Source organism: Solea senegalensis, linkage group LG6, assembly GCF_019176455.1.
Source record: "Solea senegalensis isolate Sse05_10M linkage group LG6, IFAPA_SoseM_1, whole genome shotgun sequence".
Taxonomy (NCBI): domain Eukaryota; kingdom Metazoa; phylum Chordata; class Actinopteri; order Pleuronectiformes; family Soleidae; genus Solea; species Solea senegalensis.
The window spans coordinates 2,099,247-2,114,459 of NC_058026.1; the positions used below are offsets into that span (position 1 = coordinate 2,099,247).

Here is a 15,213-nt window from a genome sequence, read left to right on the forward strand (position 1 = left end):
AGTAAATATTGATAAAAACATCCAGTATCTAACATAAGTTACATGTTTTGACAGTTTGGATTTTCAGGTCTTCATGTTAGTGTGTTGCTCTCTCACGTCCACTGCCATCCATGCAACTGTCACTCTTTTTTGTCATCCCGCTGTTTATTTTTAATCCGGGAGGAGAGAAGGGATTAGGTGGGAGAAACACAAAGGTGGAGAATGGACAGGGAGAGAGTGAGAGAGAGAGATAGAGAGAGAGAGAGAGAGATTATCCCCCACAGATTTGCACTTGTGAACTCGCTGAGACTCAGGTCAGATAATGTTGGCGTTACACGGACAGAAGGAGGCGGAGAAAGGATGGGGAAGAGGAATAATAAGACAAACAGAGAGATGTAGGGAGAATAGGGAGGGCGAGGTGATTAAAGGGGAGGTAGATAAAGAAAAAGGGAATGGGTGGATTATTATTTCAGATGAACACTGAAGTTTGACGTGATTATTCTGCAGCTGGGGGGCAGATGGACAGGAAGTCCAGACTGAGAGCGAGCACAAGTCATGGTTCCTGCCAATAAGCCCTTATATCTCACATAATATGTATATATATATATATATATATATATATATATATATACATATACATATATATATATGTATATTTGTATATCGTATCGTAACATCGTCAGAGTTTTGGATTATTTGGTCTGTGTGAGCCGCTCTGTAATATTATTATTATTACTGTTATTATATAATTGTCCATGGTCACTTTCTCCATCATATTTTGCTCCTTCTGGACATTTTTGCACTTTTTCAGGTATTTTTTTTCATATACTTCTTTGAAATTTCTCCCTTCAAACACGCTTCGATGACTCAGCATTCCCAAACGTATTTGAGGGCAGAACAGAGCGCTGATATTTTTAAAAGCAGACTCGACATCGACCTTTGTAGTCTGGCTTTGAACTCAATTTCTGTCTGCTTACTTTTCCCTTTGTTTATATTTCAGCCTCTCCGGTATTATTTACAGAAATGTAATGTTTCTCACCTTTAGCATTTAATTTTTTAATTTTTTTTTTAATGATTCTATTTTTAAAGGTAAAGTGTGTAAAACTGGCCAGTATTTAGTGGTGAATCTGTTGCAGCTGAAAGTCCCTCACCTCAATCGTCCCGTCCATGTCGCCTTCAGCCAGCACCAAAAACTCCAAAAAAATCCAGCCTATGGACAAGTGGAAGGAGAACTTGGCTTGTAACAGGAGGGTTGCAGGTTTGAATCTTTGCAAGGTTGAGGGCTGGGGTACACCTGAGCCCCTGTTGGCTGCGTACTTCTACTTTGAGGAAAGTTCCTGGTTGTGGTTGAGTTAAACGTCGAGAAGAATTTCTCTGCAGGGATTTACACAGTACCAAAAATCAGAAACAAAAAATGTAGGTTGTAGGTAGGCAGGTAAGTAAGTAGGTACATAAGTAAGTAGGTTGGTAGATCGGTACGTAGGTAGGCATGTAAGTAGGTAGGTACTTACGTAAGCAGGTCGGTGGGTACATAGGTAGGCATGTAAGTAGGTAGGTACATAGGTAGGTAGGTAGGTAGGTAGGTAGGCATGTAAGCAGGCAGGCAGGGGGGTAGGGTAGGGCAATAGGCAGGCGGGTGCAGGGGTGGCAGTAAGGTAGGCGGGCAGGCTAGGTAGGCGGCAGCACGCAGGCAGGCAACGTAAGCAGGTAGAGGTTACAGGTAGGCAGGTCGGTAGGTAGGCAGGTAGGTAGTGGGAGGTAGGCACGCAGGTAGCGGGTGGCATGTGCGTAGGTAGGTAGGCATGTGGGCAGGTGGACGCAAAGCAGGCCGGTGGTCGCAGTGGCAGGCAGGCAGGTACGCACGCAGGCATTAGGTAAGGCAGGCATGTAAGCAGGTAGGTTAACAGGCAGGCAGGCAGGTGCAGCACGCAAAGGCTAGGTGGGTGTAGGTAGGCATGTAAGTAGGTAGGTAGGTCAGTAGGTAAGTAGGTAGGTAGGTACATACGTAAGTAGGCAGGTAGGTAGTTAAGTTCCTCTTCTGTTCCATTTTCAGTGATGATCTCATCATGCTCATGAAAGGCGCTACACAAATAAAGTTGTGATTTCATGGGATCATTGTTGTCCGTTGAATTCACACGGCTGTGACAGAGTCTGCAGATCTTGAGCCTCGAGGCGGTGAAACCACTTTTTCCAGACGGCAGCAGCCGAAACAGACTGTGGTCGTTGAGTTTACTGACGCTTTTACTGACACATCAGGAACTGAACGAGCGGACGCTCGCGTCCACTGATGCTCAGAGCCGCCGGCAAAAATCCTTCTGTTTGAAACTCTTCCGCTCCTTCTGTCAAAGAGAAAAAGGCTGTTTTTTTTTACAGTGTTTTCTGAGAAAACATCTCACGCTACATCTTCCATCTTCATGCTCCTTCTCTGGTTTTCCATCAGTATGCTGGATTTTGTCGGAGTCAATCAGAGCAGAAATGTGATATGATCTCTGTCAGGACTCAGGTCACTGTAAACAACCAGTGTTCTCCCCTCACTGTCAGCGGTTGGTGTGGTTTGTGGTGAGTCTGTCGCAGGTTTTCTAAGATGTCTCCGAGAGTACACTTCCTACATTGCAGCGTCTATCTCTAGATCGGACGTCTGAACAAAAAAAAGGGATACTGTGTATCTAAAAATGTTAGAAATCTGATTTAGAGAAGGAAAATACAATTTTAAAAGTTTTTTTTTCTATTTAAAAATTGGAAAGTGAGAACAGATGTTAAAAATAGATGTGTAAAAGTGTTGGAAGTTAAACTATGCTCTCTGCAGTCACTCTCTATTAATTAGGAACTGACATTTATATTAGTGCTGCAATTGTGCAGACCTTCACAGCCACCACCCTGCCATCAGGTGGCACTGTGACTCAGTTTTCATGTCGAGATGTTTTGCGGGCTGGGTCTCTTATCTCATGTGTGAAGTTTTGAGCTCTCCGATAGTTGCCATAGCCACGCCCCCTTGAAGCCGTTCATTTATGAAACGTGGAAATTGCCAACATAGAAGCCAAATTCAAAACGGCCGACTTCCTGTTGAGTTGACGTCATGGTCCCAATGGACTTTTTTGTTCGTCTCGGGCTGTGACATGTTTCCACCAAGTTACGACAAATTCGGTGCAACTTAGTTTCAGGTTTGTCCTACCGAGTTTCACGTTTGGGGGGCACTATCGAGCCATTTTGCACCACTTTCACATATTTGCCTTTTTTTATTACATTTGTGGCCAGTTCTGATTTGCGTCCATCCATTTTAGTGCCTCAAAAATGTGAAACAATTGTTATTGAGTTGTGTTATAATTTGGTTTTGTGGTTATTGCTGCTGATATTCTGGGTTTCTCAATGAGCTTCAGCTCAAATGTGAAGAAATATTCGTTGGGACAATTTGTTGTTGTTTTTTGTTTTTTTTGTCGAGCGACAAAACAAAGAATAAAAATGTATCCGTAAAAAGCCTAAACTTTGCGGTCGATACTTCACTAAACATTCTGTGAAACCACGACAGTCACGTGACCCTGACGTGCAAACGACCTTTGACGCATTCAATGGTTGTCACGTTATCGCAAACACGTCGTAATAAGAGCAAAGTCTGTGCCGGGGTTGGGGTCAGGTTTGACAGCTCTCTCTCTTTGATATAACTAAATATAATAAACTCTAATGAGACTTATTATTTACTGCTAAAAATATTGGGAAATTAAACCAGGAAATGGGAGGTGACGTGGATTTCACTCGTCAGCAGTGGACACTTAATTGATCTTCTCAAATCAAGAGGAATGCTGAGCCGTCGCTTTTAATCCCTATTAGCTTCTCTCCACTGTTCACTGAAGCACAGTGTTCTTAATTAACAGTTTAATTATTGACGAAGCACCTGCATCAGGCCTTTATTAATTTACTCATGAAACAACAGCAAACGACCACTGCATGCTCACTCGTCTGTTTTCCCACTCTTTTTCTTTCTCTCACTCTGTCATCGTGGTTGAAAACATTATTTTCTATACGTTAAATGTGTTTACAATGTACTCAACATTTAGTGTAATGAAAAGACGACTGTCTTTCTCTGTCCTGTCCACGGTCTCTGTCTTCATGCTGTGATGCCTGACATGTTGTTGCTCAGCAGTGTCTCTCGCTCTCTCTCTGTCTTTGCTCTCTGTAGTTTTCATGACGCAAAGTTTAAAACTGAAAAAACGCATCATAAATAAATAAAAATGAACGCTAATTCAAACCTTTTAGAAAGGGAAACTGTTGGTGTGTGATCAGTCGTTTGGTGCAAGAAAAATATCTGTCAATGTTTCCCAAAGTCAGTGATGTCCTTAAATGTCCCTTTTTTTTTTGTTATATTGGGCAAAGAAAACAGAAAATATTCACATTTAAAAAGCTGAAAATTCAGGAAATAAACACAGAAACTTATTATTATTATAATATTAAAACTTGGTGATTCATTTATTCATATTTGCAGCCGTAACAATTTAGGTCACGCTGATTTGTAACGATACATTTAGCAACTTTTGCAAAACAAAACACGCTTTGAAACGCCAGTGAAGTGTTTTTTTTAAATTTATTTTACATGACTAAACTTACTTTCTGAAAGCAGTACTCAGTTGTGTTTGTTAACGATACATTATTTTCTAACTTTTAGAGGTTTTTTATTACTTTTTAAATGTTTCTAATACTTTTTGCTCATGTCAGTCTTGTTTTTTGTAATTTTACTATATATTTTGTTTTTTAAAAAAACCTTTCTGGTAACATGTAAGCATTTTTGTGACATTTAGTTTTTTGTTGTGTATTTTAAGACCTTTTTGTTTTTTTGGCAACATTTTACAGAAGAAAACTTAGCTTTCTGGTAACATAAGATCACTTTTGTAACATTGTTTTTAACAATGTCAGTTATGTTTTTTAACAATACATTATTTTTAACATTTTGGTCATGCATGTCATTTTAGTTTTTTATTATTTTAACATTTTGTAATACTTTTTGCCCATATCATGAAAATATCAACTATTACTGAATATATTAGTTGTTGTTAACATTTATTTATGACGCTTTTTAATTAGCATTTAATATAGAGCCATGAGAAAAAAATAGAAAGTTTAAGTTGCACCCTTTACCATTTGCTAATCACATTGTGCCAAATAAAAAAAAACACTGATTGTCGGTGCGTGTGTGGCAGCTGTCAGCGACGGCAGCGGCGCGTGTCATTTACCCCGAGTGCTTTGACTCAGCCAGTTGTTGTGGCCTCACCTGTTGGCAGCGGGCGAACGCTTTCTGAGTGCAGAGCTGCTGTCGCTCTGCACCTGTGATTCAGTGTCTCGCTGTGTTGAAATCATATCTAATTCATCTGTGATTGAGATCCTGCCAACAGGTGTTGATGCCACATCTACAAAGGAGTCTTTGTGACCAGATGTGCATCATCATCATCACATCTGGTGACAAAGTGCTGTTCCAAGATATGCTCATATATATATATATATATATATATATATATATATATATATATATATATATATATTAGAATTGAATTAGAATTTGTTTTTACGATCTTCCACACATTGGAAATTTTCAATCGTATAAAATGTTGGTGGAAACCGACAGAAACCCCCCCCCCCCAAGAAAAGATGGAGAAAACCAAAACTAAGTTGCACTAAATTTCGCGAAACTTGGTGAAAACACGCCACAGTCCACAGACGAACAGCAGAGTGCGTAACAGGAAGTCGGCCTTTTTCGTAAACGACCGAACTCGCCCGAGCGCGTTTATCGTAACTTTATTTTATTTTGTTTAAACATGTCAATTCGTACCAGACACATCAAAGATGAAAAGTTATCAAACGGTCTCGCAGATTCAAAAGGGGTGTGGCCACTGCAACCAGGAAGTGCCCTGTAACTTTTGCCGTACATTGACCGATCTGCTCGAAACTGAACGGAAACCTAACCCGAACAATACATGTCTGTAAATATTAACTTGACCCAACAGGAAGTCATTTAGAATTTATCTTAGTTCACTGTAACTTTGCAGAACATTGACATTAAAGTATTTAGTTTATATTATAATTGCACCACAGTGTAGAAGTTATAAAGAAAAAAAATCTGCTAACTTCACAGCACAGGGAACTTTTTCTAAATGTTGCGAAACAATGCAGAGTTTACAGGAAACATTTTAATAATGTATGAATATGACTATATATATATATATATATACATATATATGTGTATATATATGTATACATGTATATATATATATATATACATATATATAGCAACACCTGCCTCTGCTCTATATACTCCAGGATTATTATTATTATTATCATTATTATTTTTGTTATTGCTGGTACATAATCACAGCATGTACATGCATATGTCAGGCAGGATGAAGCTGAGCTTCCTGCCAGGACTGACGACGAATCCCTGCCGACACAAGAACCAAACCAAAGAAATTTAGGTTGATTCATTTCTCCTTGAATGGATTTCCTGTCCATTCACTCCAGGATTTGATGCGGGGGGTAAATTCACGAGAACAGAGGACTTGGTTGTTAAAGACAAACCCTTCATGTCTGTCTGTGACTTTCCAATTTGCAGTTATCATTTGTGATGTAGGAAGAGAGGTGGACAACAGAGAGATGGAGAGAGAGATGGGGGATTTTAATTAAGAAAAGAAAAAAGGAGAGGGAGAGGAGCGAAAGGGACGTCACTGGGTTCGTTACATGTTTTCTCAGGAGTCCTTGAAAAGAGACAGTTCACTCAACACAACAATGGAGAGAGCGGTGGTTAACGGGAGCAGAGGCGCATCTCCACTTTGCCTCTGAAAGCTCCCACTTCCACGCCGCTCATGTCCACAGATGGACGTCTAATTGTTTGTTTTTTCCATGTATTTTTGTTCTTGAAAACCGTGAACATGGAGGTTCAAGTCTATGTTATGCTTTTATTTAAGCAAACCCTGGCATAAAAATTTGGTTTTCAGCCTTTGTTTGAAAGTCAAACTTAACAAGTCTGGACATCTTCACTGTCGTAAAAAACAAATCTCGGCCAATGGAGGAACAGCCGACCAACAATCTTTCATAAAAAGGGTTGCGGGTGCACACGCTGTTATTAAAACCTGCACAACCAGACATTTAACCACCACACTGATGCATTGAATCCTGCATCGTCACACCATTTTCATATTACTTATCAAGATCCACGGGGAAAAGTCCCAAAGATCGAGAGGTCGATTGCACTTGAAAAGTCAAAGTTTTCTCTAGTTTTCAGTTTGTTTTCTCTTTGGTTTTCTTGGTTTCTCGCCAAGCAAGTTTTGCTTTAACCCAGTGGCAGATGATTCTTTCTAAATCCAAGAAGATTTTAATACATTTAAGAATATTTGGCTTATTTTCCAGCAGGGATTTTATTAAAGCATGACATCGTACGCATTTTAGGACAGGCAAATGATGATGAGGACAGGTGAATGATGAAGACAGGTGAATGATGATGAGGACATGTGAATGATGATGAGGACAGGTGAATGTTGATGAGGACATGTGAATGTTGATGAGGACATGTGAATGATGATGAGGACAGGTGCATGTTGATGAGGACATGTGGATGATGATGTGGACAGGTGAATGATGATGAGGACATGTGAATGATGATGAGGACAGGTGAATGATGAGGACAGGTGAATGATGAAGACAGGTGAATGATGATGAGGACAGGTGAATGTTGATGAGGACATGTGAATGATGATGAGGACAGGTGAATGTTGATGAGGACATGTGAATGATGATGTCGACAGGTGAATGATGATGAGGACAGGTGAATGATTATGAGGACATGTGAATGATGATGAGGACCGGTGAATGTTGATGAGGACAGGTGAATGATGAAGACAGGGGAATGATGATGAGGACAGGTGAATGTTGATGAGGACATGTGAATGATGATGAGGACATGTGAATGATGGTGTTGACAGGTATAAGACGAGACAAGCTAGTTTGGAGTATTTTTTACAAGGACTTATAAAAGCATGACATCATACGGCAGAATTTAGTGATTAAAGGGTGGTCGTGTTATCTTTCTGTTTGCATAGACAGATTAATTTGAAAAATTAGCCGATGAATAATTAGTCACTTTTACTCCAAAACAGCTGTGGCCTTATTAAAGATGTGCTTATACATGATGAGATTAATTTCTATAAGTTTTAGTTAAACACGGAGAGGAGTACGGGGGAGAGGAGGCACAAATCTGAGTACAAGCCAACCGCACGAACACACACACACACACGAATGCAAGTCCAGAAGGTATAAGATTAAGGATTCAGTGTCTCAGATTAAGTTGAAGGCTTATAAAACTGTCTAAAACCCTCCTGACTGTCTTTGCTTCGCTCTCAGCTTCACTTAGTCTCGCTTTTTGTCTCTTTCTTGGCCAAACACGATGTTAAAAAAGTCACATAATTTTGTCACACCTGTCTCTTCAAAGCCACTCTCTCTCGCTGTCTCTCTCTCTGTCGCTCTCTCTGTCTCTCTCTCCCATGTCTTTGTGAAGCCGCACCTCTAACTCCCTCTCCAAATGTAAAGCTACAGCCCCCTTTTGAAGGCCAATACTTGAATAATTTTTTTTGTTGTTGTTTTTAAAGCTGCTCAGTGGTGATTTTTCTGTCCTTCATCCCAAGGCTGAGGTTGTGTAACTCCACACTGAAACCACACGGACACACATAAATGACTTGAAGAAGTGCTGACAGCCTTTGAATCCAACCCAGCAGCAGCTTACGCACTTTGGGATCAGTCGTTACATAAACATTAGCAATTCTGAGTGAAGGCTGCGACGTCGTAATTCAAAGCCCACTTTCGGACTGAAATTGTACAAATTCACATGGATCAATTATGTTCTGTTTTCATCTGTTTTAAGCTGTGTTGAAAGGAAAACGTGATGCATATCTGAGTGTCCACTGAAACTGAGAGAGAAGCTGTGGCTCCATCCAAAAAATTAGCAATCGGTGTGTCGTCATGATGAAAATGGTGTTTGATTCAAAACAGAACCAACATGTGAGGACTGACCACAAAATGAGCAAAGACCTCCACCAACGCTCATAAACTGCATTTTAGGAACCAGCACCTGGACATGTTTACGTTTTTGATCCACTGGATCCAGAAGAACTTTTTGAATCTGTACAGAACTTTACCTGCTCATAGCTTTTACCATCTGACATAAACATTACAAAGTTAATCCTGTACTCTTAAAATGTCGCTGAGATAAACACATCTGAACCCTGTTAAATTCAAATTACCACCAAATCTGCTGTAATCTGGATCAGATCTGTTAATCAGATTCGAGATATGAATTAGTATTTTTTTTAAAGTTTTGTGGTCAAACGTTCTTGTGACGTTACAAAAATGGTGAATATTAGACATGTGAATGATGAGGACAGGTGAATGATGGGGACAGGTGAATATGATGAGGACATGTGAATTATGAGGACAGGTGAAAGATGAGGACATGTGAATATGATGAGGACAGCTGAATGATGAGGACATGTGAATGATGGGGACAGGTGAACGATGAGGACATGTGAATGATGGGGACATTATGTGTTTACATATTTTATTTTGTCAGCTCTTTTGTAAGCAGAAATAGCCTTGTTTACTTTAACTTGAGTACATTTTTAGTCCACTACTTTTACTTGTACTGAAGTAAAATTTACTTTTACTTGAGTCGAATATTTCAGTACTCGTTCCACCTCTGGTTTATCACCTACCCGTCACAAAAAGTTCAGAGTGATCCGTCCAAAAACTTGTCGACAGGAAGTCGCTAACATAAGGACTAACGCATAGATAAACCCACGCTAATGAAATCACAACCTCCTCGACGGAGGTAATAAGAGACGTGGTGAACACATTTGCATACAAATGTTTTATGTATACACCCACAGTGACAAACCAGGCAGCATGTGACAGAATAAGGTAACCCACATATCACAGCAAAACCAGAGGCCCAACTTTGATTTTAATGACTTCATTATGAAACGTAAACACTGCATACACTCCCATTTGTAGTCGCACATCACGTCAAATTACAGCCTCAATATTAAACTTTAAATTTAAGTCTCGCTCTTTATTTGGTTGTTTTCTTTCTCGAATTCAATGTGTTTAACTCGGGACTAAAGCTTCCTGTGAGTGAGTGTTTTTTTCTTACATGGTGTTTTCTTGTAAATAATTAGTGCGGAACCCAAGTGCGGCGGTAATTAGTTCCACCTCTGCAAGTGCTTTAACATAACACAGGTATAAGATCGGGGGGTAAACAGCTACGACAGGCAGATGGAGCGAGGCAGATAGGGAAGTCGTTTTTCACACTTTATCAGTGGAAATAAAGAACTAAGATGAATTGTCCAGCATCAACCTTGCTTACATGTGAGCGGCCTTTATCATTACATCGCTACAACTGTATAACAATTAAGTGCTACTATAAATAACACTGTGTCACTGTGTTTACTAGTTGTCATTGTCGACAGACACCGTAGGCGGCTCTACTGCTCCGTATTTGAAATTCCGATGGACTCATAACCGTAACGTTATTGAAATCACAGCTCTAAAATGTGTTCATTTGAAACGACTTTTGCTCACGTACACATTTGTTACAGTTAAATGATCGTATCTGACGGTGGGAAAGAGGGGGAAAAGGAAAATTTGGCAAGAATAGCAGCATCATATCGACCGTTGGTTTCCACTAGTTTCTAAAGATTAGCGTCATCATATCAGAAAAATACTGAAAAAAACAGTATTGGTCGACCTCTACATAAGGGGGAAACTAGCTGACGTTAGCTTTTTAATTAGTCATCTGCCTTTGTTATGTCACCAGTGCTACACATGCTAACTCTAGTAGCTGGTTGCAGACGTTTAATTCCTCATAGATTTACCTTGAATTTGGCAAAAGACTGTTTTTTGTGCTGCCGTTCATACATAGCCGTATCAGCTACATTCACATAGAGTAAACTGACTAATTGAAGGTACCAATTTTGCTGTAAATACCTGCTAAAGTCAAGCAAATGTTTGTTTGTATTTGTTACTATTAAAAGACTTTTATCTGATGGAGGGAATTACAAAAATGGAGGGAAAACAATGGCATCAACCCAGCCATTGGTTTCATGAATTTCTAAAGATTAGCGTCATCATATCAGAAAAGAAAACAATATTGGTCGACCTCAACTTAAGGGGGAAACCAGCCGATGTTAGCTCGTTAAGTAGCCATGTTATTTGCCTCGGTGGCAAGCTGACAGCATTTATTTTGCCAATACTACCCATGCTAAGTTTCATGATAACTGATTGACCCTATGCCCTCAACCCTTAAGCTGTTTTATTGGTACGTGAAAAATGTACTTTACATTCGACTTATTCTTTTATTCCATGTAGGTGTGTGGAATTTTGGGGGGAAATTAACTTCCACTGACTGTCATACAAAGCTAACTAACTGCTAAGGGATTCTGGCATTTGACTTTGACTTTTCCAACCGCAGTCGACCCTCAAACCAGAAACTTGTACCTTCATTAGTCCGTTATCGAGCCGGTTTAGTGACGATCCTGACTTCTTAAACCCGGGTTGAAATGAGGCATAAAATAGGCTACTGCTCTAACAGAGGGTTCACCTTTTTTTTAACATGATACATTGAAAGCATTTAACAGAAACATATGTCTGGTACATGGTAATTACACTGAAGGGCACAGGGGCAGCTCTGTAACCTCTGCACTAATTAAAATTGTCAAGGTGGAATTGCTATTCAATAGAGGAGGGAAACACATTAAATTGTTTGAATAAGGAATCAATTTATAAGAGAAGCGTGAATGAAAGAAATGTCTTTGTTCATTAAACGCGTATGAAAATCAATATTCCTCTTCTGAGCCGCACATGAATGGACCTCTCTGCGTCTTTGTGTCAAAGTGGTAATGAACAGATACGTGCGAGAAAGTCTTTCTTCATTCTTTAAGCGATGGGAGTGGACACAGCAGCTGAGCTTGAGTGCACATTGCAGTCACAGTGTGGACGGCTGCGTCAGCACAGGGGACAACACTGTCTCTTTATAAATGTCCTCCAGTGTTTGGTCTAATTTCCCTCCCTTCTGTGAAACATTCAGAGAAACTTTTCTACCTTCTCAAAGCATCAGTTTTGTGTGTGTCATCTTGTTGCCACCTTTTTGGGGACGAGATGTAGATTGAAGACATTAACTTCTTCGTTTTCTTGTCTCTTGCAGGTGGAGTCCCACTACCCGTCTCTCTCTCTCTCTGCCTGACTCTCTCTCTTCTCTCCATCTGTCCTCGTCTCTGTGCATCTGTCCCTCTGTCTATGCAGCTGTGCAGCAGCATGCCTGTATGTTTGCCACCAACACAAGAAGAAGCATTATGGAAGTGAAAGAGCGACGCCCGTACTGCTCACTCACCAAGAGCCGCAAGGACAAGGAAGGACCGTACACTGGTCAGAGAGCTCAGACTTTTTAGTGAATACAAAAGTAAAAATCACTCATTCTGTTTCCCACGGGTCCTTAACAGTTTAAGTGCTTAAATTTTGTTCAGGAAAGAAGTGATATTTAGGTAAATGTCGTCCTTGTTTGTGCCACCTAGTGTTTGTATGAAGTCATAATCACAAGCGGTGTTGTGGACACTGTCCACTGTCTCTCTCTCTCCACTAATCTCCCAGATTCCGTGCAGTAAAATTAAAACAAGAGAGAGTAAATGACGACGTGATGTCTGGGAAATGAAAATTCCCAAAGATCACGTTTACAAAACGTAAATGAAGAGACACATTTACAAAGACTGACTTTGACCAAGATCCCAGGGACATCACTTGTCCAGATGCAGAGCGTGCTGCAAATCAATAAAAGTGGACGCCATCATGGACAGTCCTTGTTTTTGATGGGAATTAGTCCTGGAAATTCCTTGAATTTGATGTCAACCAAATTGTCCTGTCCATACATTTTGGAAGACATAAATATACTGACTGCTGCGCATAATAAGTGCCTGAACACATCAAATGCAATCAAATGCTTGCAAGTATTTTCTCCAACTCTGTGAGAGGTAATGACTCTCCTAACCAGCAGGTGGTGGTACTCTGTATTTATCATTGAAAAGATGAAATATTCAGAGATGGCATTTACAGTGTAAACTGCGGCAGCTCTTGTCCCTCAGTAATCACACAGAAGCAGCTCGAGTGTTAGCCTGTCAAAACACGGTGCCAGCTAATTATGCATTTAGCTTAACGGCTACGTAGCCCAAACCGACCTCTTTGAAAACGTTGTTCTCCTTGTTGCCGATGTTTTTTCTGACAAACTAGTGGCGTAAATGGCAGACGTCACTTTAGCAACATTAACAACTCTTGCTACGTAGTGAGCCACAACCCTGCTAGCTTAAAATAGTGTCAAAACGTTAAAGGTACTTTTAGTAAGTTAGCTTCATTGTTTATTGGCAAATACGCTGTATGGAAATCTGGGTTAGTGCAATTGCTATGTCTTCAGGTCAGTTTCTTGTAATATTTTGTGCTGTGCTGTGTTCAAAGAATTACAATATGTGTGATATGCTAGGTTCATCAGGGGACAGCGAAGATTGCGTCATTGGCTCTCACGGACTCCGCGTCCCCACGCAGAAGTCCTACTCGTCCAGTGAAACACTCAAGGCCTTCGATCAGCACCAAGACCAGACCAGGTCAGAACTGGATCACAACGATCCTGACATATCCAGTCGAAATCAGGCTTCTCGATTGTAGTTTAAAAACACAAACTCTGCTCCAGATGCGTCTTCCAGCTGCAGTACTGCGGTACTTTAGAGCCTTGAAAATAGAGGATGAGTTTGAGGATTTAAAATGCAGTATTTTAGTCTAGATGAGCAGATATTTTGAAACCATTATGCAGTTTCCTGCTGCCATTTTGGTTTTTAATGAACACTTTTTTGACTTTAATGAAATCTGAAGGCCAAATCCTACAAGCTGTATTTTTTAAATACACAAATAAGGCCATAAAAAATAAATAAATTGCAAGGTTTTCTCAAACTAGTAGGTTTGATTTGCCTTTGACCAGGTTTATAAATGATTGAAGAGCATGAGCTCATTCCTCAGATCAGTCATATTGGGTTTCCGTAAAAAACAAAAAGATCCATATTTATGGATAACGGAGCAAATAACCAGAGAGGAAAGAATCTGCTTCCTGTTTGCATCAGCACAGACCTGAGTGGTCATGTGACTTTTTTTTTTCTTTTTTTTTGTAATCACAAAACTGGTGACCTCTGCCCTCTGTGATTGACAGGTTATTGTACGGGACGACCAAGGGACACAAGGACATGGTTCACCGTGAACAGGAGGATTACAACAGACAAGGTGAGAGTCCAAACCCCGGTGAATAGACACGCACTGTATGTGACATCTGTGGCCGAGAGCACGCAATGGGATTTTTCACAAACCAGAAGGTCGAGGCTTCAACGGGTGGTCGATGAATGGCAAAAGCTGCGCTGCAAAGTGCTTTAAGTGGTGCTATATAAATACTGACCACTTACCATGTTCTGCCTGTGTCTCCTGTCCTTTAGTGATGTATGCACCTATGAATCAACTTGACCTGACACTATACACTGTATTTAGTTGTGCAACAAACGTATAGAAAAATACTGATGAAGATTTCAGGCCTTCGGCATCAATAAAGTACTTATCTATCTATGTACGTACATACCTACCTTTCATCCTTCTATCTCTTCTGAAGCCATCCAGGAAATGAGAATATATTGAGTAGCCACTAGGGGGCGATTGAGTTAATGGTGTCAATCACCAGTTTCAGCCCTTTTTCAATGGGACACGATGTCAAGTTTGTTGGTTTTGTTCAGAGTTGGAGTTGAATAAACAAAGTAAGGGCACATAGTGAAGTGGGCACTGATGTTTTCTTTTAAATATTTTATTTTTGATTTCGTATATATTTACATATAAACATGGCCTACAAGATAAACCAAAGGCCTTACCCAAAATGAAAATTCGTCTTTTTTCGTGACTTGAAAATAAAGAATTACACTTTGCCCAATTGTAACTGCCCAAAGCAGTTGTAGCCAGAATTAGGAATTTCCAAGTTGAGGGTACATGGTGTTCCATGCGGCTACTTTAGTTAAGTAAATCAATTGTCCACATAGTGCGTAGTGTTCAACATCCACGAAGGAACCCTAACCCTAACCATTACTCCAACTTCTGATGTCAGTGGAAGCATCAGCAGGTTTCAGGTTTCAGATGTCATGA

At 40.1% G+C, this 15,213-nt stretch overlaps 1 protein-coding gene and 1 long non-coding RNA gene across 2 annotated transcripts in view; both read left to right on the forward strand.

Moving 5' to 3' along the window:
* Window positions 1-12,237, forward strand: part of LOC122770907 — a 43,016-nt gene extending 30,779 nt beyond the window's left edge. Inside the window, exon 4 of the long non-coding RNA XR_006360567.1 lies at window positions 12,206-12,237. This is a non-coding gene — a long non-coding RNA (uncharacterized LOC122770907). The remainder of the gene's footprint in view (window positions 1-12,205) is intronic.
* Window positions 12,238-12,256: 19 nt separating this feature from the next.
* On the forward strand, window positions 12,257-14,342 carry LOC122770937 (teneurin-3-like). The gene is made up of 3 exons (XM_044028171.1): window positions 12,257-12,426; window positions 13,529-13,649; window positions 14,246-14,342. Exons 1-3 carry the CDS (start codon window positions 12,324-12,326, stop codon window positions 14,340-14,342), a joined length of 321 nt encoding a protein of 106 aa, XP_043884106.1. The 5' UTR covers window positions 12,257-12,323.
* The last annotated feature ends 871 nt before the right edge of the window (window positions 14,343-15,213 follow it).

Coding starts and splice junctions, on each gene's coding strand:
- LOC122770937 (XM_044028171.1), top strand. CDS start 12,324: ATGTTTGCCACCAACACAAGAAGAAGCATTATGGAAGTGAAAGAGCGA. Junction 12,427..13,528: donor CAAGGAAGGACCGTACACTG/GTCAGAGAGCTC, acceptor GTGATATGCTAG/GTTCATCAGGGGACAGCGAA. Junction 13,650..14,245: donor CAGCACCAAGACCAGACCAG/GTCAGAACTGGA, acceptor TGTGATTGACAG/GTTATTGTACGGGACGACCA.